General features: G+C 41.0%; 3 protein-coding genes across 3 annotated transcripts; 1 reads left to right on the top strand and 2 right to left on the bottom strand.

The window, feature by feature from the left end:
- Positions 1-208: 208 nt before the first annotated feature.
- plg (plasminogen) lies at positions 209-8745 on the top strand. Its single transcript, XM_061091296.1, has 19 exons — positions 209-344; positions 1223-1358; positions 1448-1554; positions 1876-1990; positions 2100-2239; positions 2475-2595; positions 2718-2836; positions 3341-3503; positions 3600-3718; positions 4167-4326; positions 5127-5317; positions 5411-5559; positions 5663-5756; positions 6025-6139; positions 6233-6307; positions 6413-6553; positions 7382-7488; positions 7670-7815; positions 8346-8745. The coding sequence occupies exons 1-19, from the start codon at positions 296-298 to the stop codon at positions 8505-8507; spliced, it is 2409 nt and encodes an 802-aa protein (XP_060947279.1). The 5' UTR covers positions 209-295; the 3' UTR covers positions 8508-8745.
- Positions 8743-16329, bottom strand: LOC133024260 (solute carrier family 22 member 2-like). The gene is made up of 12 exons (XM_061091297.1): positions 15535-16329; positions 15006-15053; positions 14806-14909; positions 14531-14685; positions 11424-11592; positions 10698-10812; positions 10520-10620; positions 10233-10447; positions 9752-9860; positions 9569-9681; positions 9300-9399; positions 8743-8951 (listed from the first exon to the last, which is right to left on the bottom strand). The coding sequence occupies exons 1-12, from the start codon at positions 15886-15888 to the stop codon at positions 8864-8866; spliced, it is 1671 nt and encodes a 556-aa protein (XP_060947280.1). The 5' UTR covers positions 15889-16329; the 3' UTR covers positions 8743-8863.
- A 1077-nt stretch (positions 16330-17406) lies between these two features.
- LOC133024702 (solute carrier family 22 member 2-like) lies at positions 17407-22885 on the bottom strand. Its single transcript, XM_061091868.1, has 11 exons — positions 22484-22885; positions 22259-22362; positions 20912-21066; positions 20654-20822; positions 19206-19320; positions 18844-18944; positions 18535-18749; positions 18353-18461; positions 18152-18264; positions 17786-17885; positions 17407-17500 (listed from the first exon to the last, which is right to left on the bottom strand). Exons 1-11 carry the CDS (start codon positions 22883-22885, stop codon positions 17407-17409), a joined length of 1677 nt encoding a protein of 558 aa, XP_060947851.1.
- Positions 22886-23839: the final 954 nt, after the last annotated feature.

Genomic DNA, 23839 nt, shown 5'->3' with positions numbered 1-23839 from the left:
AAAAATTCTTCTCAATCTACTGTAACTTCAACAGAACGGTTTTCGAGGAATCGTTGACGATTTTCAGAACTTTACAGAGAGGACGACACGCTGTGATTTTGCAAAGTTACACTTTGTGTCCCAGAAACCAGGATTTTGACCTGTTGATCTGTTTCCGTCCTTGTCCGGCCAATGATTGACTAACGGCTGAGTTGTCCCGTTAGTCTACCCAACGCACCCAAAGGAACCCATCAATATAACCAGAGGTTTGTGTGCGAGTGAGTCGACTGTGAGCTGCTGGTTTCGGGGTCGCACCATGGACCTGTACACAGCAGCTCTCCTCCTGGCAGCCCTGACCTGCACCGGTAAGAAACTAACAATTACAACTATGAATCGGGGAAATATGGAAAAAGAATTGTGACTGACAGTGATTTGCTTCAGGGGGAAATCACCTCATCAGGTCAAATGTTTAACTGTCAATCAACATTAAGAGACAGAATTTGTTTTGTTCTCAGACACAGATCTAAGAAAAGCCAAATAAAGTGGAAACACAAACACAGTTGATCTGATATTAATGATTCTGTGAATTACATCTCAAATATCACATTTAATTACCTGTGAGTCAGTCGGAACATATGAAAGGTCCTGAATTGCATTTCCTCCCTTTTTCCTGTCTGAGATGAAAAATAATATAATATAATGTTTTGTTTAGTTACATATAATTCAAACTGTCCTGCAGATGAATTAAGTTTGGCTTGAATCTAATGTTAAATATGAAAAACAAATTTGAAGACTAAATACTAAAAGGAACAGGCTGTGCCAACGGTGGTTTTTCTAATTCACATCAACAAAATTAAATAAAAACTAAAAAGAAAGATGAAACAGTAATAAAAGCTGGCAATTGGTGTCCAAGTGTTGGGGTTACCATCTGATAATCTAATTTGTTATTATATCAACTATGGTGTACCCCAGGGTTCAGTCTTAGTTCCTACATTTTTTTTATTGCTCTGAAACAACAACAGACCTCAAATTTGTCCCAAAGACTCAATGTAAATAACCGTAAGTTTCTTTTTAACACTCTATTATTTAGTGCTTTCATTAAAAAAAGTTCCCTTGTAGCTTTGTTCTCATCTTCTTTATCAACATTTGGATTCACTCATTGAACTATGAAACCAGAGTTTGGGGCTGAGTCCGAATGTAGCTTATGTTTTATTTGACATTGAAATGTTTATTCTGATTCCAGTGAGTGGTACAGAGGTCACAGGCTACGCCAAAACCGAAGGGGCGTGGATGCTCTCGCTGATTAAGCGACAGTACATGTTAAGCTCTACTGCTGAATGCGCCAAGAAATGTGACAGTGAAACCACCTTCATCTGCAAGCAAGTTCACACACACTGTGTATCTGACCTTTAACAGCTGACCTGGATTCAAGCCTCAGCATCTCAACCCGACTCTGTTTCTTTCACAGGTCGTTCATGTTTGTTGAAAAGGATCAAGAGTGTTGGACGGCGAAGGAAAACTCCAAATCAGAGACAATCCTGCGCCGACCCAGTGCAGCTTTATTTGAAAAACAAGGCAAGACTTGATGTTTTCTCCTCATCACACTGTGGTTAATGTTTAGTCTGTTTTGCGTGATCAGCGATGTTTGGACTGTGTCTGCAAACACAGTGGAGAGGAGGTTAAACAGCACTGTGGGGATGAAACAACACGAGTTGCATCAGACACACATGACTCACTGGCGGGAACAGTCTGATGAGTTTGATTAGAAGATCAATATTTACAACAGTGGGCAGGTCAACAAACGTTCCACCTAAATAGCAGTTTAATTCCAATCAGGGGTCAGATGTGATGCTGATTGTGTCTTGTGTTGTGTTCTTGTCTTCTCTTCTTGTGTAGAATACCTCCTGGAGTGTGTAAATGGACTGGGAACAGATTACAGAGGAACAAAGTCCAGATCAAAGTCAGGAAAGACGTGTCAGAGATGGGAAGGGAAATTCCCACACGTGCCGAAGTATGTATTCACGTGTTTTATATGTATTCACGTGTTGTATATGTATTCACGTGTTCTATCATTTTACATCACGTCATCCTTACATTTCATATCTCATTTCTGTTTGCAGTATGACACCAACGACTCACCCCCTAGCAGACCTGGACTCTAACTTCTGCAGAAACCCTGATGGAGACAGCGGGGGGCCGTGGTGTTACACCACCGACGGCAGCACCCGGTGGGAGCACTGCAACGTAGCCAGCTGCACTGGTGAGATCCATCGGTCGTGATATTGATATTAATATTAACACTAGGACTCAGTAGTCTGCAAACTATCAACAGTCCTCTAATTGAACCACATCTAAAGTCCCTGGATTTGTATTTGCATTTAACGTCAGGATCCGTGAATTATTCTCTGACAGATCACTGAAAATGTTGAAATGAATGTGCTTTTGAAGTGTGACATGTGTGTGTGTGTGTGTGTGTGTGTGTGTGTGTCCTACAGAGGAGTGTATTCACTGCAGTGGTGAGGACTACAGAGGAAAAATCGCCACCACTGAAAGCAACTTCGCTTGCCAACGCTGGGATTCCCAGAAACCTCACAACCACGGTTACATCCCCAGCGCGTACGACCACACAACCCACACCTGAATTCACAAATCCACCATTAGCAGGATTTACTGAGATTCAATAACGCACACATTCGATTTTCTAAAGCGAACACGGTCCTATTTAATCCTTTCTCTAGTCTCCCAGAAAAGTATCTTGAAGAGAATTACTGCAGAAACCCTGATGGAGACCCCCGGCCCTGGTGCTTCACCACCAACCCGACCAAGAGATGGGAGTTCTGCTCCATCCCCCGCTGCCGTAAGTCTTCCTCTGCTTATTAAAAAAACGTTAATAAAAAATATAAAATCCTGATATAACGGACAAAAGATATAAATATTCAGCATAGAAGTTATTTACAGGCAAAACCAGAGTAAATGTATCCAGAGAAAATTGTCTTCTTTCATTATTTTGAATATGTTCTACAATATAATTACTGCTTAGATTAATCTAATAATCATTTCTCAGGTCAAAGATTAGTGTTTTACCATTAATTGATTAATATGATAATTGATGATGAAAGAAATTATAATTTTTCCTGATTACTACTCGGTGTCTCATTAAATATAAGAAAACCATTAAAAACAAATAATAGGACTTTCATAGATACTACAGATTCTAGAAGAAAATAACTGACAAGGTCTCATCCTCTGTCCTCTGTCCTCTATCCTCTGTCCTCTGTCCTCTGTCCTCTCTCCTCTCTCCTCTCTCCTCTCTCCTCTGTCCTCTGTCCTCTGTCCTCTGTCCTCTGTCCTCTGTCCTCAGCCTCCGAGCCTCCCACTATCGTCCCGGAGCTGACCTGTGCCACCGGTGAGGGCCTGGCCTACCGAGGCACCGTGGCTGTGACCGAATCAGGCAAAACCTGCCAGAGCTGGTCGGCCCAGACGCCGCAAAGACACAACCGCACCCCCGATAACTACCCCTGCAAGTACGAGCTCACATTAACGACACGACAACAACAACAACACCACAAATGAGTTCCTGTTCTACTTGGTGACGGCGTGATTACGTGTTTATTTGTCAGAGGCCTGGATGGCAACTACTGTCGTAACCCTGACAACGAGAGGATGCCCTGGTGTTACACCACCAGCGCCGAGACGCGCTGGGAGTACTGCCGGGTGCCGAGCTGTGGAGCCGGACCAGGTACCACACACCCCGGATGTGATGGACTTACAACTGTTAGAGCTTCAGAGGAAAACTGAGCAACATATTACAGTCGTTAGTTGGTATAATTATGTATAAGGTCAAATGTATAGCAGTAGTTCTCAGTCTAGGGGTGACGATTATTTCTGGGGTTTTATGGGATGATTTCAATAAATCAATTATTATTTAGAGAACAATTTTTTTTTTAATATTTTAGCTACCAGAGATTTAAAATAGAACCTTTAGAAAAGAAGATGTGTCATCAGCCTTCTGATTTTTTTGTCCCCACATAACTGAGGTGATTATATCTAAAGTCATGTTTTAGATACTGGTGACAGACTCTAGATAGATGCTTTGGAAACGATCAAGACAAAGGAGTTTAAAATAATGAGTTAAACTGCTAAAACGGAATTTACCTCAATATAGACTGTATTCTCGTGTCCCTCAGACGATCCCATGGCCCCCCCGGAGGAGGACGACTGTTACGTGGGCGATGGGACGAGTTATCGTGGCATCACATCAGAGACCATCAGCGGAAAGAAATGTCAAAGCTGGAGCTCCATGACTCCTCACAGCCACAAGAAGACTGCACAGGCGTACCCCACAGCGTGAGTCGCTCGATCACCTCCAGTGAAGCTGAGAGAACGTTGTTAAGTGCATTTCATATAAAGACTAAAGCATAGAGGACATGAGTGCTCACTGTTCAGGGGTTTGACCACAAGCTGCCTCACCTGTCTCTGCGTGTGGTTCATTTCAAACTGGTATCGAACTCAGAGGTTGAACTGTAAATGGCTCAGGTTTGATTTCCCAGTGGAATGTGTCCGAGAAGTCACATTGAATAAAAGCAAATGAATCTCACGCTGGAGCAGCCAGAGTGGCTGAGACCCACAGCGAGCTACATGTGACAGGCGTGTTGGGTTGTCACATACGTGATGAATGACGTGTGAGGATTAGCCAACGAACACTGGACCAGTTCTGACCCAGAGCCAATCACAGCTGCTGCTGACTGGAGCCGATTCTTTACCCAAACAGCACAAGTCTGCACATCTAACAGCTGAAGGACGATTCATAAAAACAAAACAGTCTTTTTTATTAAAAACTTCGCACAACAGCCGTATAGCTGGAATGAGAATCCCATTGGTGTTTTATATATTTATATGTTATATTTCTTAAAGAAACATGGTAGATTGAGATCAATATCACATATTTGGGCAGACTTTTCTCTTAAAATCTATATCTGTAGAAAATTGTCAGAATTTGCCCAAACAGCGTCGACTTCTCCGGCTATTTTCATAGTCAAAGGCCAATCCTGCCCCCTGGTGGTAATTTCAGTTTGCCTCTATAGGACTAAAATACAAAGGGTGCTGGTACCTGCTGCTCTGATGTTCGAGAGTTTCTCTTTTCACAGGGACCTCAGGAGGAATCTGTGCAGGAACCCAGAAGGAGACCGAGCTCCTTGGTGTTACACTATGGACCCTAGTGTCCGTTGGGAGTATTGCAACTTGGAAAAATGTGCCGTCATCAGTCCAGGAGCACCCCCACCCAAACCCACCGTACCCGACACCCCTTCCACGGTCACCCAGGCCCCAGCAGCGACAGGTCCGTCAACTCGTCTGTCAGAGTTTGAGATTGTTTGACATTTGTTTGAATCCTTTATTCACCCGGTGGCTTCTCTTTGTGTTTCTGTGTCAGACTGTAAGATTGGAAATGGAGGAACATACCGAGGTCCAACCTCCATCACCATCCTGGGTGTGACCTGCCAGGCCTGGAGCGCTCAGAGTCCTCACCAACACAACAGCTTCACCCCAGTAACCCACTCCACCAAGGGCCTGGAGGGAAATGTAAGTGGGCCGCACTCAGACCTGTCGACATCTCGATATTGAAATTGAAATTAATGTCGACAGCTGGCGAAGTCGTGATTATCTCTTTGTTTGTCACCATCAGAGCTGCAGAAACCCAGATAACGACGTAAACGGACCGTGGTGCTACACTACCGACAGAAACAAGAAGTGGGACTACTGTCAGATCCCCGACTGTGGTACGTGAACATTATCAGAACCACATTGGTACGATCAGAACGACCTAAAGAAAACACTAACATGGAGGTCTGTGACCTATACTGCAGCTGAACACCAGGGGGCGATCCAGATGGTTTGCCTTCACTTTTGGTTAGCTAGTTATTTGAAGCCCTGGCCTTGCTACCTAACATTTAGATTTCTGGCCCCACCCTCTGGTCAAACTTAGCAAGATCCTTCCAACCTATGGTAAAGATCAAATAAGACTTAATAACCGATCTTTCTTTGCAGCTGGACTGAAATGCGGTTCACCGGTCACCAAACCCCGGCGTTGTTTCGGTCGTATTGTCGGAGGCTGCGTATCCAAACCTCATTCGTGGCCGTGGCAGATCAGCCTCAGGACCAAGTGAGCACGCCAGCACTCAATCATTACTCACAAAAACATGATGTCATTATACCGTCCAGCTTGTATCTATCATGGTTTGTCTCTTTCCACCAGTACGGGAATTCATTTCTGTGGAGGAACTCTGATTCACCGTCAGTGGGTCCTCACGGCTGCTCACTGCCTGGAGAGGTCAGGGACACTCACACACATCTGATCACAGAATCCTGCAGTGAAACAGCCACTGGTTAACTGGTTTGTGTGTGTGTGTGTGTTGGTAAATGTAATGAACTGTAGGTCCAGGCGGCCTAATGCGTACCTGATTATCATGGGAGTCCACACTGAACGAGCCAATGAGGCGTCCAAGCAGGAGAGGAGGCTGGAGAAACTGGTGATGGGACCGAACGGAGCCGACATCGCTCTGCTCAAACTGGAGAGGTGAACACAGACCGGATCCTCGAACCACCACAGATACACTAACACTACAACTATCACTGGTTTACTGCTGCTGCAGATACAGCACAGCTAATGCTTTGGTCATTTTTAGGGATTATTTATGCAAATTTTGGGCTGAAAACATAGATCAAGAAGCTCAACCAATCAAGCATCAGTCTCAGCTTTCAATCAATCTTTGAGAAAAATGTATTTGACGTGTATTCCAGCTTTTTAGTTTGGCTCATAAGTTTAAACGGTTATGTTTTCACCCCCTGTCTGTGAGTTTGTAGGTTTGATTATATGTTTGATTATCAGCTGGATTTTCAGAAACTACAGAACGGATTTAAATGAGCCTTAATGGAAGAATGAGACATGAAAGAAAGAAAAAATATGATATATATTATAAATATGGCTTTCTTTAATATTGCGTTAAAGGCTTGACCATTTCTCTCAAAAATGCATGGATCATTTAAGGGGACTGATATTTATAAGTGTGTGAAATTTGATTGAATAATATATTTAAGGAAAAACAAGTGATGTATTTGACGTGTCTTCCAGCTTTTTAGTTTGACCCATCTGCTAACATGGAGAAGGCAGCACTTATAACCTATACAGCAGCCAGCCACCAGGGGGCAATTGAAATGGTTCTTTTGGGGAGCTGTCATTTACGTCACTGTAAATAAAACCTCTTTGTATTGTTGGTCCGTTTAAACTCAACAAGCAGTTTGAGGACGTCAGCTCGAGCTCCTGATGTGTGTGTAACAGATTCAATGATTAACCAGGATCTAAGATGCTGTTCACTGTTTATTGATGGTGATGTTGTGTTTTCAGTCCGGCTCTGATAAACGACAAAGTCCTGCCGGCGTGTCTCCCAGACAAAGATTACATCGTCCCCAGTGGAACCGAGTGTTACGTCACTGGTTGGGGCGAGACTCAAGGTACAGTATGTGTTTGTGCTGATGTCTTTGTGGGGACCTGCCACACTACGAGGTCTTTTGGAAAGTGAGGACGTTTTGGTTTTCACTCCTTCAAAACATTACATCAGAGCCTTTTCCAGGTAATTTATTGATTTTGTTTTGGACCCTGATGGTGGATAACAGCAGGAAGTGTGTGTTGCAGGTACGGGGGGGGACGGCATCCTGAAGGAAACTGGTTTCCCTGTGATCGAGAACAAGGTCTGTAACCGTCCGTCGTATCTGAACGGACGAGTCAAAGACCACGAGATGTGTGCTGGAAACATCGAGGGAGGACACGACAGCTGCCAGGTACCGAATGAGAAACACTTAGAAAACTACACAAGCGTCACAGTGTGCCGCTGTAACACTTAATCTAATGGTCTGTCATTTTCTAACCAGCATTTCCCCTTGAAATAAGAATTAATAACTCATAGTTCCTTTGAAATAGGAAAGAAGGAAGGAAAATATTACAGAATTGCAGACCAGTAAATGAATATTGTCAAATTAAAAGTAAAAGCATTAGAGAATTGTTTTCTCACGGTTGGAAGAGTTGAGTTATTCTTTAAATCTAAGGTCTCAATCTTTTGTAAATTGCTTTGAGATGATGTATGTTGTGATTTTGTCCTTTACAGATAAAATGAACCGTCAATGACCTCATCCAAACTGTGATTTCAGACCATTCAGATTAAAAAAACAAGATCTGTTATTTTAGGAATCATAAAGTTTTTATCTTACACCATAAGTCACTTGATTTGAAAATGTCCTTCCTGCTTTGACAGTGTTTCCTTCCTGTCTGGCTGAAGTTGAAACCGTGGTCATGTGTGTGTTTGTCTCCGCAGGGCGACAGCGGCGGCCCCCTGGTGTGCACCGCTCAGAACAAGTACATCCTGCAGGGCGTCACTTCCTGGGGTCTGGGATGCGCCAACGCAATGAAACCCGGCGTCTACGCCCGAGTCTCCAAGTTCACGGACTGGATCGAGGCAACCATCAAAGCCGGTTAAATAAAAAACGAAACTTTCCACCCAAACAGCTTCAAACCCGTCACAGACAGTGGTTGATTTTTGATTTTTGATTTTTGAAGATGTGCTGATGTGTTTGTTTGGTATTTTCTGATGTGAACAAATTGTCACTGGAGCTGAAGTGAAATTAGACCGAAGCACAATAAGCAAAGTCTTGGTATTAAAATGTAAACATGTTTTTTCTGTAAGAGCTGAAAAATAAAACTTGACACAAAGGAAATGTGGAAGTCACACTTTATAGAAATTGTATAAAAAACTACTTCCTTGATTTCATCAACATGTCAACATGTTGTTGCAAAAGCAAAATGAACACATACACATACACAAAATCAACACAATCACACACTTGTTGTTTCCTTGTTGCTCGTCAGGTCGACTTTTAAAAGTTTCTTTGTTTGTTGGTTCTCCAGCGGATTCTCCTTCTTCCTGGAAGCAGAAAACAAATGTATTTTATTGGTTGCAGATAAAAACACTTTCTTTATTAATTCCTATAGACAACATCAAGAGTTTAAAGAGTTTGGAAGTCTTTTCTAAAGTGCTCTAAAAGATCCATCGGAATAAAACCACAAAGAAACAACATCCATTAAAACCAGTTAAATCAGGACATTTATTAAAATGGCTCATTTAATTGATATGATGTCTCTTTTACTTATAAATCATTAGCAATCAAATTACAAATTAGATTTAAGTTATTTTCCTGCAAAATCAGTCTTCTTATTTAGTGGTGAAAAGTTAATTACTCGGACATGTAATTCAAATTAATTTCCTTCTCACCTGTGAGGAAACTCGATGTCGTCGATGGTCTCCGGCAGAGGAGCTCCTCTGGTTTCTGGAAGCAGCAGAACCAAACCTCCGGCCACGAACGCCACGGCTCCTGAGAAACATCACCAAGATTTAAACCTGAATCAAAACCTCCAGCTTCACTGCTCAGTTTGTAAAAATCCACTGATTTAAAATCGCAGTGTGGTTCTGCAACACGTTAAGAAGAAGCCGAACGTTAATCTTTCTGCTGTGAAATTAAAATCTTCTAAAAGAAAAGCTACCGAAGATGATGAGTGGCAGCTCCAGCCAGATGACGGCCAGCCGGTAGAGCAGGAACGGAGCCACGATGCCTCCGATGTCACACAGCGTGGAACAGATGGACACGCCCAGGTTCCTGCACACAGATTAATAACCTTCAGCTTCATCATCAGCGTGAGAAGCAGAGACGATGGAGTCGACCTCACCTGACGAACGTCGGGTAGAGCTCGGTGTTCACGAACACGACCATCTGGAAGGCCATGGTGATCCCGAGCCGCCCGACGCAGGCCGCCGCCGTCTTCCACCAGAACAAGTCTGACCCCAGAAACACAAGAGCAGGTCATAAAAACATGAGAGAGAACCTGTGGAAGCTTCAGCCGTCATAAAAACTCAAAAGGTTTAGTTTGTCCAGTGTGGGCTACTGTAAAACAAACATGGCCGTCTCAATAGAGAGGAGCCGCTCCTGATGTAAATATAAAGTATTTAAATATAAAGGGTCATTCAAGGGTAAATAAAGCAACAATTAGTACAATTTAGATGATTAAACATTAGGTAAAACATCACTAGGATTATTTTTGATTCAGTTTCTGCCGATACGACCTTTCACCTGAATCTCACGCACTGAACCTTAAGTTACCTCGTTGGAAGCAAGAAAAGGACAAATTAGAATCACAGAGTTTTTCTCACGGTCGGGTATGAAGGCCGTGATGAAGCAGGAAGCTCCGGCGACGATGTTGGCGGCGGCGAAGGGAAGACGCCTGCCCACGCGTTCGATGGTGAAGAGGATGAGGAAGGCGGCGGGGAACTCCACCAGGCCCGAGATGAGGAAGTCGATGTAGACGTTTCCCCCGGCGATGCCCACCCGCATGATGAGGCCCTGGTACACCACAGCACTGGTGAACCTGCAGAGGGTCAATGAGACTCAGCATCTCCTGGGTCCAGGTGGAGAATCGTGATCTTACAGGACGTCTCACCAGTTGAACATGAGGATGAAGGTGTGTTTCCTCATGTTCGGGGTTCTGACCAGGTCCAGCAGCGAGGCGGAGGAGGAGTCGCCCTCATCACTCGACAGCGTCTGGAACAAGAAGTCGTGTGTGAAACAAGGAAATAGACACAAGACATTAAAAATGAAAAGCTGTTCGATGGATCCACCTCGAAGCTCTTGGTGAGTTTCCTCTTGTTCTCCTTGGCCATGGCCTCGGTGATCTCCAGGGCGCTGGAGGACTTGTTCTGGGAGATGAGCCACCGCGGAGACTCTGGGATGAACCTGAACCACAGAGAGAGAATCTCTCACCAACACATCTGCTGCTGAAGGAAACTTCACTAAACTCTTTCTTTACTTTTTATTAATAATTAAATTCAGGTGATTTTATGAAATCGCTTCCAGCAGAGGAGAGACAGGAGGTTATGTTTTCACCCCCTGTCCGTGAGTTTGTAGGTTTGATTATTTGTTTGATTATCAGCTGGATTTTCAGAAACTACAGAACGGATTTAAATGAACCTTAATGGAAGGATGAGACATGAAAGAAAGAAAAAATATTATATCAATTTTAAATATCACTTTCTTTAATATTGCACTAAAAGCTTGACAATTTCCTTTAAAAATGCATGGATCTTTTAAGGGGACTGATATTTATAAGTGTGTGAAAGTTGATTGAATAATATATTTAAGGAAAAACAGGTGATGAAGATGATGCTCTTCATTAATAAGGAGATTTTTTTTTTAATGGAATCGTCTTGAAAACACAGACAAGGGGTGGAAAACAATGACTGCAACCAAATCTACGAGTTTGTATAGACTTAAAATATTAAAAATAAGATAACCAAGCTCCTCCTAAAACACACAAAACGGCAACATGTAAACATAAAGCTTGTCACCAGTAGTAGGACAGGAAGAAGATGTAAGGGGCGGAGATGACGACCTGCAGCCAGCGCCAGTCGGTGATGAAGAAGGCGAGCAGCGAGAGGAGGAGGTTTCCGACGCTGAAGAACATCTGGTACAGGATCCCCACCGTCCGCCGGTGCTCCACTCCCACCATCTCCGTCACTGACAGAGAAGACGAAGACAAGTCTATCATCATAAACGTGACACGTAAATGTATATTCAAAAAGCAGATAATGAAACACTTGGGTACAGCATACTTGTGACACTAGGTGGTGATGTACTGTACATAAATGTGTAGTATTCTCTTACATGGTTTGCAGTTTTCGCTTCTATGGAATTGGATATATCAGTGTTTTATATCATGACAAATGTAAAATTGCATAACCACAAAGTTAATTTTTGATATCTGTAATATAAAATTGTATGATCATTATTTTAATGTATGTTAACTTTTGATATTTGTAATTTAATGTATGTTTTAAATGTTTTATATTGGTATCGTAATGTATGTTTTAAATGTTTTATATTGGTATCGTAATGTATGTTTTAAATGTTTGATATTGGTATCCTAACGTATGTTTTGAATGTTTGATATTGGTATCGTAACATATGTTTTAAATGTTTGATATTGGTATCGTAATGTATGTTTTAAATGTTTGATATTGGTATCGTAATGTATGTTTTAAATGTTTGATATTGGTATCGTAATGTATGTTTTAAATGTTTGATATTGGTATCGTAACGTATGTTTTAAATGTTTGATATTGGTATCGTAACATATGTTTTAAATGTTTGATATTGGTATCGTAACGTATGTTTTAAATGTTTGTTATTGGTATCGTAACGTATGTTTTAAATGTTTGATATTGGTATCGTAACGTATGTTTTAAATGTTTTATATTGGTATCGTAATGTATGTTTTAAATGTTTGATATTGGTATTGTAACATATGTTTTAAATGTTTGATAATGGTATCGTAACGTATGTTTTAAATGTTTGATATTGGTATCGTAACATATGTTTTAAATGTTTGATATTGGTATCATAATGTATGTTTTAAATGTTTGATATTGGTATCGTAACGTATGTTTTAAATGTTTGATATTGGTATCGTAACGTATGTTTTAAATGTTTGATATTGGTATCGTAATGTATGTTTTAAATGTTTGATATTGGTATCGTAACGTATGTTTTAAATGTTTGATATTGGTATCGTAACATATGTTTTAAATGTTTTATATTGGTATCGTAATGTATGTTTTAAATGTTTGATATTGGTATTGTAACATATGTTTTAAATGTTTGATAATGGTATCGTAACGTATGTTTTAAATGTTTGATATTGGTATCGTAACGTATGTTTTAAATGTTTGATATTGGTATTGTAACATATGTTTTAAATGTTTGATATTGGTATCGTAATGTATGTTTTAAATGTTTGATATTGGTATCGTAACGTATGTTTTAAATGTTTTATATTGGTATCGTAATGTATGTTTTAAATGTTTGATATTGGTATTGTAACATATGTTTTAAATGTTTGATAATGGTATCGTAACGTATGTTTTAAATGTTTGATATTGGTATCGTAACATATGTTTTAAATGTTTGATATTGGTATCGTAATGTATGTTTTAAATGTTTGATATTGGTATCGTAATGTATGTTTTAAATGTTTGATATTGGTATTGTAACATATGTTTTAAATGTTTGATAATGGTATCGTAACGTATGTTTTAAATGTTTGATATTGGTATCGTAACATATGTTTTAAATGTTTGATATTGGTATCGTAATGTATGTTTTAAATGTTTGATATTGGTATTGTAACGCATGTTTTAAATGTTTGATATTGGTATCGTAACGTATGTTTTAAATGTTTGATATTGGTATCGTAACGTATGTTTTAAATGTTTTATATTGGTATCGTAACGTATGTTTTAAATGTTTGATATTGGTATCGTAACATATGTTTTAAATGTTTGATATTGGTATCGTAACGTATGTTTTAAATGTTTGTTATTGGTATCGTGACGTATGTTTTAAATGTTTGATATTGGTATCGTGACGTATGTTTTAAATGTTTGATATTGGTATCGTAGCGTATGTTTTAAATGTTTGATATTGGTATTGTAACATATGTTTTAAATGTTTGATATTGGTATCGTAATGTATGTTTTAAATGTTTGATATTGGTATCGTAACGTATGTTTTAAATGTTTTATATTGGTATCGTAATGTATGTTTTAAATGTTTGATATTGGTATTGTAACATATGTTTTAAATGTTTGATAATGGTATCGTAACGTATGTTTTAAATGTTTGATATTGGTATCGTAACATATGTTTTAAATGTTTGATATTGGTATCGTAATGTATGTTTTAAATGTTTGATATTGGTATCGTAATGTATGTTTTAAATGTTTGATATTGGTATTGTAACATATGTTTTAAATGTTTGATAATGGTATCGTAACGTATGTTTTAAATGTTTGATATTGGTATCGTAACATATGTTTTAAATGTTTGATATTGGTATCGTAATGTATGTTTTAAATGTTTGATATTGGTATTGTAACGCATGTTTTAAATGTTTGATATTGGTATCGTAACGTATGTTTTAAATGTTTGATATTGGTATCGTAACGTATGTTTTAAATGTTTTATATTGGTATCGTAACGTATGTTTTAAATGTTTGATATTGGTATCGTAACATATGTTTTAAATGTTTGATATTGGTATCGTAACGTATGTTTTAAATGTTTGTTATTGGTATCGTGACGTATGTTTTAAATGTTTGATATTGGTATCGTGACGTATGTTTTAAATGTTTGATATTGGTATCGTAGCGTATGTTTTAAATGTTGATATCTGTATGTATGTCTTAAATGTGGATCCTTCTAAATAAACAAATAAACAAATCCCTGAACTGAGTCAAAGTCTCATTTGAATGAAAAAGATATAACTTTGGAAATGTTTGTTCCAGGACGGAGCACAAAGTTCATCGTAGGTTGTGAGAAGAAGAAACCATAACCCCAAATTACTGATCAACCAATCACACAATACGTTACTAATATATTTAATTGCTGAGAGTCTCACGCAGCACGTAGCACGTCATCCAGCCGCCTTTGACTGCAAAGCCGAAGATGGTCCTGAACACCAGGATGGAGATGTAGTTGGGCGCCACGGCCAGCAGCAGCCCGGAGACGGCGTTCAGGATGTTCGACACGAGGAAACTGATCCTTCTGCCAAACCTGCAGACGGAGAGAAAATCATGCAACGTTCCTGGAGAAAGTTCTTCAGATTGACGGATCAGGAGACGATGCATCTGATCGGACATCTTAACGGTTTCTGTGGGACTGTCGGGAACTCACCTGTCAGCGAAGTACCCAAAAGCGAAGCTGCCGACGAGGAAGCCCACGTTGAGCGTGGCCTGGTACATGTCCACCAACCAGGCGTCCTCACACACCAGGTCAAACTGGGACAGAGAGGGAGGAAGGTTTACATGTGATCACGTCTGAGACCGATTGGATTTGTCAGTTCAGTTTTGTAGTGAATTGAAATCAACTCTCACCTCTGTGACGAAGGATTTCCTCCCTTCATACTGATACTCCCAGGAATCCTGAAAGACAAGGACCCGACATGGTGATCAGAACAGAAGGAAACATCTTGAGATTCTGTGCACGCCACTTCCCAGAGAGCGGGCGACTGTATTTCACCTCATGAAAGCTCTGTTGTCATCGAGGGCTTTGAGAACTTCAGGGTCACAGGAGGAGACGCTACGTGAAATACAAAAAAACACTAAACACCTACAACAAACTAATCGATATCATTCTGCTAAATTTGCCGGATTTGTTTAATCAAATTCCACAAATAACTCCCTGGGAAATCAATACAATCTGTAAATGCTTCAGAAAGTGAAATGAAACTTCCTGATCTGGATCTGACCCAAGATCTGAATTCTCTCACCCTGAGCCAAACTCTGTCTTTTCTCCAAGTCCTAATGCAGTCCAGATGTTTTTGTGTTATCTTGCTTAAAGACAAACACACATGTGGACACACACGACTTCTGGTGGAGTTAGAAACAAGCTGAGAGCTCTCACCTTGCACGTGGACACAGGGACCCCCCCGAGGTCCAGCTCCTGAGAGTCACAGGTGAGGGAGGTGCTGTTCCAGTCCAGCTCGTACCGCTCACAGCTGCTGGGCTGCACGCCACCGGAGCCGTTGACCTGAGGCAGCGTCAGCCTGCGACTGTGCTCCAGGCTCCAGCCGCACGCCTGCCTCCTCTCCACCAGCGCAGGGTCCCGGCACCAGTGGTCGGGGGTGAAGCCCTGGAACACGATGCCCACGTACACGCCGGCAAACGGCAGCGACAGCAGACAGAGCAGAGCGAAGATTCTCTTCTGACAGCGGCCGAAGGTCCCGGCCTCCTCCAGCAGGTCATCGAAGGTCGCCATGCTTTGGTCCAACTCTCGGATTCGATGCTTCGGGGGGGAAGTTGTGTTCTCAGCTCATCGTTCCCTCCTGTTGTGGAGACTTTGTAGAAGTTCACTCTGCACTTCTCCAACGGGGATCGATCTTTGAGCCAAGCTGCGGTGGAGCCAAACAGAGAATGGCTGAATTATTATGTAATCAATGAATGAACTTGTACTGGCCTCAGGCCAAAACAAACTCTCCTTAGTATGCCTGAAGTGTGTGGCCGCGGTTACACAACTTCATTAATGCGTAATCACAAAGACGGTGTCGAATGTCAAACAGCCGCAGAATTGAACTCAGGTTAACTCTGCGTCGGACAAGTGAACAGGAAACCTGTGAAATCAGAATCACAAGCAGCTTGAAAACCTGCGACTCTTCCACACAGGATCAGGACAGAGGAAGCGTCTGACAACTGAAAGTAGAACAACTCTCTGTGGAGCTCACTCCTCCACTCAGGCACAGCTCTCCTCTTAAAGGGGAAATCAGCTATTTGTGAACCTTGGCCCAGAATAAATAAACGATAGTGTGTAAATAATGGCCTCACTGGACCTTCTGGAATCTGTCCAGTGGATTGTTTTCACCAGACCACAGCTGTGGCCACAATGGAATCCTGTAGGTTTGCAGGAATATCAGCAAATTCCCAGAATAATAATATCAGCTTTTTATTAGCGAAAACTGTGTACAGTTCATGGACTGGAGGTGATCTACTGAAACGATTCCAAAAGTTTTTGAAAGATTAATTTACACCCAGTTATAAACACAGGGCTCAGGTTTTAAAAACCATAATTCCCCTTTAAGTTAAATTAAACCACAGCATAAAGCCCCAAAAAGGCTTTATTTATTGCATCTAGTTTAAAGTTTGTATGTAAGTGTGTGTGTGTTTGTGTGTGTGTGTGTGTGTGTGTGTGTGTTTGTGTGTGTGTGTGTGTTTGTGCAAAACAACTCAACGACAGACACATTCGATTTTCAAATAAATTTGAAAAATGTGTGTTTGGTGGAAACATTACTCGCCAGTTTAGCTCCAGACCATAACGTTTTAAAGTAAGTAAGTAAGTTGTAAAGTCAGAAAATTATTTCATGCATATGTGTTTTTTGAGGGATCTGTAAAGAACTATAGAAAAAAACCTAAACCTTATAAAGATACAAATATTACCTGGCTTTTATTGTGAAGCTCTAAAACACGATGCATTTCTCACAAATTAATAATTCACAGAAATTGTTTTTATTATCAAAACAATGTGAGTTTGTTTGGTTGCTTTGTAAATAGAGCTTGTTACCATGGCAACAGGGACAGAAACACCAACCGCTCGGGCCACAGGTCTTTAAAAAGACGAATCTTTATGAAAACACACCAACAACTGAGCATTTAAATAAAAATGCACATTTTATTGATCAGACATCACAGACAAACAGTCACAGACAAACATGATAAATAAATCTGATCTCAGACAGAGGTCAGACAGAGGTCAGACAGAGGTCAGACAGAGGTCAGACACAGGTCAGACAGTCGCCGGCTCTTTGTTGGTGGACACGTCGTCGCTGGGCAACAAGTTGTCCAACTGTTGGTTCTTCATGGAAAGTTTCTCCTTCATTCTAAACCAAAAACAAAACAACAACATCAACATGATGTTCGGACGAGATAGAGAGAACGTCCAGAATCTCACTGGTGGTCGAACATCTCGAGCTGATGGGATCCAACAGCTCAGCCGTGAGATAATAAAATAATAATCCTACTCTAGAGCTTCATTTCAGATATGAGAAGACAGGTGTACCTAATAAAGTGACAAGTTTACATACTAATCATACGCATACAAGCAAATTACACTTTTAATGTGTAATACTTAGTTTTTTTGTTATTTTTTATCCTGTATTTCTCACTTGTTGGGGAACTCGATGTCGTCGATGGTGTCGGGCAGCGGGACGCCTCTGGTCTCCGGGAGCAACAGAACCAAACCTCCAGCCACGAACGCCAGAGACCCTGAACAACACAACACATATTATATATTTAACTTTAATTATGATGATGTTACCAACGGGTTTTTCAATATTAATACAGAAGTTTGAGAAGATTTGCATTAAACTACATGAATCAACAGTTTCCAAACGTTCCTATTCTTCTCCTCTGAACTTATTCGATCCTCACGCTCATCAACTACGGGTCAAGAGAATAAAAGCATCAGTGGCTCTGTGGCCTGATGATTCCAGACGTCTACGCAACATCTTCATAATCACGTCCTCACGCACCGAAGATGATGAGTGGCAGCTCCAGCCAGATGACGGCGAGCCGGTAGAGAAGGAACGGAGCCACGATGCCTCCGATGTCACACAGCGTGGAACAGACCGACACGCCCAGGTTCCTGCAGGTAACACAACCACAGTTTATTATGTGTACATATTTATAAAGACAATATGCACTTCACACATCGAGTGCAGAACAGATCGTACCTGACGAACGTCGGGTAGAGCTCGGTGTTCACGAACACGACCATCTCGAAGGCCATGGTGATCCCGAGCCGCCCGACGCAGGCCACCGCCGTTTTAAACCAGAACATACCTGCAAGAACACGACATTTTAAACATACTGATCTGGTCACTTCCTGTCTGTGGAATCCGTCCCTCGTACTCACTGTCAGGGATCATGGCCGTGATGAAGCAGGCGGCGCCGGCGACCATGTTGGCGGTGGCGAAGGGAAGACGCCGGCCGATCCGCTCGATGGTGAAGAGGATGAGGAAAGCGGCGGGAAACTCCAACAGGCCCGAGATGAGGAAGTCGATGTAGACGTTTCCTCCCAGAATCCCCAGCCGCATGATCAGCCCCTGGTAGACCACGGCACTGGTGAACCTGGGGGGGGGGGGGGGGGGGGACCGGGGGGGTTATCTCCCGTGATCGAGCTCGTAAACACAAAAATTAATAATCTGAGTGAATTTGAACTCACCAGTTGAAGCTGAGGATGAAAGTGTGTTTCCTCATGTTGGGAGTTCGGATCAGGTCCATGAAGGAGGCGGTGCAGGAGACGGCGTTATCGTCCGTCAGAGTCTGAAGAAACAAACATCTTTATACTTATTTACTATTTATTCCTCCTGTTTCGCTTTATTCTATTGACTGTATTTTAACAATTTAGATTATTTGAATATATCTCCGTATAAAATGATTGTCTCAACTGCACCTTGAAGGATGTGATTATATAAACAACACTCAAATACAACATGAGGGGAAATGATTATATCAAAATATCGACTTCATTTAAACGAAATGTAAAAAGGCAGGAAGTTATAATTAAATACATCGGGCCGTTACCTCGATGTTCTTGGACAGAGTTCTCTTGTTTTCTTTGGCCATGTCCTCGGTGATCTTCACGGCTTCGGTCTTCTTGTTCTGAGACAGGAGCCAGCGTGGAGACTCGGGGACGAACCTGAGAGACAAGAACATTCATGAAGAAAATGCAAACACACAAGTTTATTGGTATATTTGAAACAGGGAATTGTGAATTCAATGAAGAAACTGAAGAAACTACGTGTTCTTCCTCTGTGTATATGAAACAAAACCATAGGAATGGAACATAAACACACGTGGACAGAGACGTGTGATTATCAGACCTTCACACCTCCTCCATGTTAGGAAATGGGACATACAAAAAAAATTCTTGTTGTTTATTTGTTTATGTTTCCTTTAAGTTTGGTTCTGATTTGTTATTCAAAAGCATAAAAAACAGGGTTGGCCGTCATGATTGACAGCTGAGACTGACTCAGGATTGGTCGGGCGATAACCAGCGTGACCTCCTTATGATTCGTCAGATTCTGGTAGGGTTGCAAAATTCCGGGAATATTCAAAGTTGGACACTTTCCATGGGAATTAACGGGAATTAACGGGAATAAACGGGAATTAACGGGAATAAACTGGAAATGTTGTGGGTAATTTATACTAACTGTATTTACCTTGTCATATACAGACATAAATATAAACATTTTGTTTTGTTATAGGCTGATTTGAGCCCTGAGGAAACTTTGGGCACTTGACTATATGCTTCTGCATCGTTGTGTCATTCTTAACATAGGTCTTTGCACAGTATTTGCAAATGTACACAGCCTTTCCTTCTACATTGGATGAGGTGAAATGTCTCCACACATGAGATAGTGCACGTGGCATTGTTCTGTAGAATAAGATGAGAAAAAAGTTTGTAAAAAAACACTAATGCAATGCCAGAGATATAAATAGTTAGCCAAACAATTGGAATCGTCTGTAAAAATATTTTACAATTGATGGATAAATGAATGGAAATAGTCTAGATGAACAGATGAACAATCCTCAATTAGCATGCTAATATATTTTCCCAGTAATATCATGGAAACTTACCTGACTAGTCCTTCACTCTACAGCAGGCCTCAATAGCCCTGCTGTAGAGTGAAGCATGCTGGGAGTTATCTGTGCATGTGATGGAAGAATGCACAGTGGAGGGTTGAAACTCAACGTTCCATACATCTTTAAAATAGAGTTTTGAATGATGTTGTTATTGCTCAGCGTTTAATTTGCGTATTTTTTTTCCCCAAAATTCCCGAGCTAAACTTCCCATGGAAAGTTTCCGGAAAGTTTCCGGAAATTTACCGGAAACTTTCCGCCCCTTTGCAACCCTAGATTCTGGCGACTGTATTTGGAATATGTGTTTGCCCTTTTGAAGAAGTAATGAGTATTGAAGGTTGTCTCCTGTTGAAAGGACAAAGGACAGGAATCTGACCGGTGAACCTCACCAGTAGTAGGACAGGAAGACGATGTAGGGCACGGTGATGACGACCTGCAGCCAGCGCCAGTCGGTGATGAAGTAGGCGAGCAGCGGGAGGAGGAGGATGCCCACGCTGAAGAACATCTGGTACAGGACCCCCACCGTGCGTCTGTGCTCCACTCCCACCAGCTCTGTGACTGAGGACCAAGACGAAGGACACGTGTCACACATGGAATCTCGTGTCAGGAGGAGAGACGCACGACAGAGATGTTCACGTGTCTCTTACTCAGCACGTATCCCACCACCCAGCCGCCTTTCACTCCGAACCCGTACAGCGTTCTGAAAACCAGCAGAGACACGTAGTTCGGGGCCACGGCCACCAGGATCCCAGTGATCCCATTAAACAGGTTGGACATGAGGAAGCTCAACTTCCTGCCGAACCTGGAGACAGACACACAAACAGATATAATCTTATAATCTTATCTTGCACACTCTGTCTACATATTCTTACACTTATATTATATTATCTATTGTATAGTCAAATACTTATATTTATACCTCTACTATATATCATATCATATTTTATCATACTCTTTGTATATTCGTTGTATATATAAGTCTATATACACATATTTATACATGTGTACATGTTATTATTATTATTATTATATTTACTATTATTATTATATACTGTTGCTGCCATTATTACTATATACTGCTATTATATTGGTATAATTACTATCATATATAAATATATATTATGTTATATTTTATATTATATATACTGTACTATTTTTATATACTGTCTAACAATAACATTACCGTCATATCATCAGTACTATTACCATCATCTTGCCACTGCACCTTATCTACCTATTTATCTTGTGTTTCTGTTTTTATTCTTTATACCTCAATATTTTTTATTTAATTGTATTGTATTGTATTTTATTGTATTCAAATATACCGGCTGCTATGACGACTTAATTTCCCTTCGGGGATGAATAAAGTAATCTATCTATCTATCTATCTATCTATCTATCTATCTATCTATCTATCTATCTATCTATCTATCTATCTATCTATCTATCTATCTATCTATCTATCTATCTATCTATCTATCTATCTATCTATCTATCTACCTATTTATCTATCTATGTATCTATCTATGTATCTATCTATCTATCTATCTATCTATCTATCTATCTATCTATCTATCTATCTATCTATCTATCTATCTATCTATCTATCTATCTATCTATCTATCTATCTATCTATCTATCTATCTATCTATCTATCTATCTATCTACAACTGACTTATCCTGCAGTAATTCTAACTGTTAGTTGACTTAACCATAGTATTTTATTGAATCGCCAAAAATGATTGTTTTATGACCTTTTCCCTTGTATTACTGTATATAAATATATGCATATTCTTGCATTTCTTTCAATGTATCAACTCTTCAATGTATTAACTCTTCATTGTACCCTCTGCACCATTGTAAATGAGGGTCTTATCCCTCAATGTGTTTTCCAAGGCTTCAATAAATAATCAATCAATCAATATCAGTGTCTCAGCGACGATTCAGAGCGTTTAGGTTTAACTGACTAACGATCCAACCAATCGCAGACCTACCTGTCAGCCAGGTAACCGATAGTTATGCTTCCAATCAGGAAGCCGATGTTGAGCGTGGCCTGGTACATGTCCACCAACCAGCTGTCTGCACACACCAGGTCAAACTGGGACACAGAGACACAAGGTTAGTTGTGTTGGAATCCTGATTTCTCTAATCTCAACGTACCCTTTGTAAAATAAGATGAATGGGGTTAAAGGAAGAGTTCAACAGGTCAGGAAACGCACCTCAGTGACGAAGGACTGTCTCCCCTTGTAGTCGTACTCCCACCCGTCCTTACAGGCGGTTCTGGGGGTCCTGCCGAGGTCCAGCTCCTGGGAGTCGCAGGTGAGGGAGGTGCTGTTCCAGTCCAGCTCGTACCGCTCACAGCTGCTGGGCTGCACGCCACCGGAGCCGTTGACCTGAGGCAGCGTCAGCCTGCGACTGTGCTCCAGGCTCCAGCCGCAGGCCTCCCTGGTCTCCACCAGCGCAGGGTCCCGGCACCAGTGGTCGGGGGTGAAGCCCTGGAACACGATGCCCACGTACACGCCGGCCCACGGCATGGACACCAGGCACATCATGGCGAAGATGCGCTTCTGACAGCGGCCGAAGTTGCCGACTTCTTCCAGGATGTCGTCAAAAGTGGTCATGGCTGCGGATGTGTTGTCTTTTCCCTTCAAAAAAAAAACTGCAAAGAGCAGAAACTGAGCTCCTTCTTCTCTGAGGCGACTGCAGCTTATCTGAGAGAGAACAGGAATCTGAGCCTCCTCACTGTTCTGGGGGTTTTAATCAGGACGAGCAGGAGCAAAGGTCTCAGGACGGACGTAGGTCCAGAGGAGTTGAGGATTAAAACATGTTCGTCATCACTTCTTCGGACTGCGTGTGTCGTCTGAACCATTGACCAGCCGGGAGTTTATTAACGTAAACACAGCGACAGGAACACGTGGACCTGCCTGCACTGCTCGTTAACTTTTACATGAAGCTTCTGTGAATCAGTGAGACACAAAAAACAAGATGCAGTTTTTAAAGATAGATAGATAGATAGATAGATAGATAGATAGATAGATAGATAGATAGATAGATAGATAGATAGATAGATAGATAGATAGATAGATAGATAGATAGATAGATAGATAGATAGATAGATAGATAGATAGATAGATAGATAGATTACTTTATTCATCCCCGAAGGGAAATTAAGTCGTCATAGCAGCCGGTATATTTGAATACAATAAAATACAATACAATAAAATAAAAAATATTGATGTAGAAAGAATAAAAACAGAAACAGAAGATAAATAGGTAGATAAGGTGCAGTGGCAAGATGATGGTAATAGTACTGATGATATGATGGTAATGTTATTGTTAGACAGTATATAAAAATAGTACAGTATATATAGTATATAATATTACATAATATATATTTATATATGATAGTAATTATACCAATATAATAGCAGTATATAGTAATAAAGGGCTGCTCCACCTGAAGCTCGGGAAAGTTCTCAATAAGTTGGAGGGACACTAGTTTATTAATTTATAAAATAAGTTATTAGAATAAGAGAAGTCCAGGTCTGATGTCCTTTGAGACGAGTCCAAGTCAA

Source organism: Limanda limanda, chromosome 18 (assembly GCF_963576545.1).
Source record: "Limanda limanda chromosome 18, fLimLim1.1, whole genome shotgun sequence".
NCBI lineage: Eukaryota > Metazoa > Chordata > Actinopteri > Pleuronectiformes > Pleuronectidae > Limanda > Limanda limanda.
This window is presented reverse-complemented; position numbering and strand designations above follow the sequence as displayed.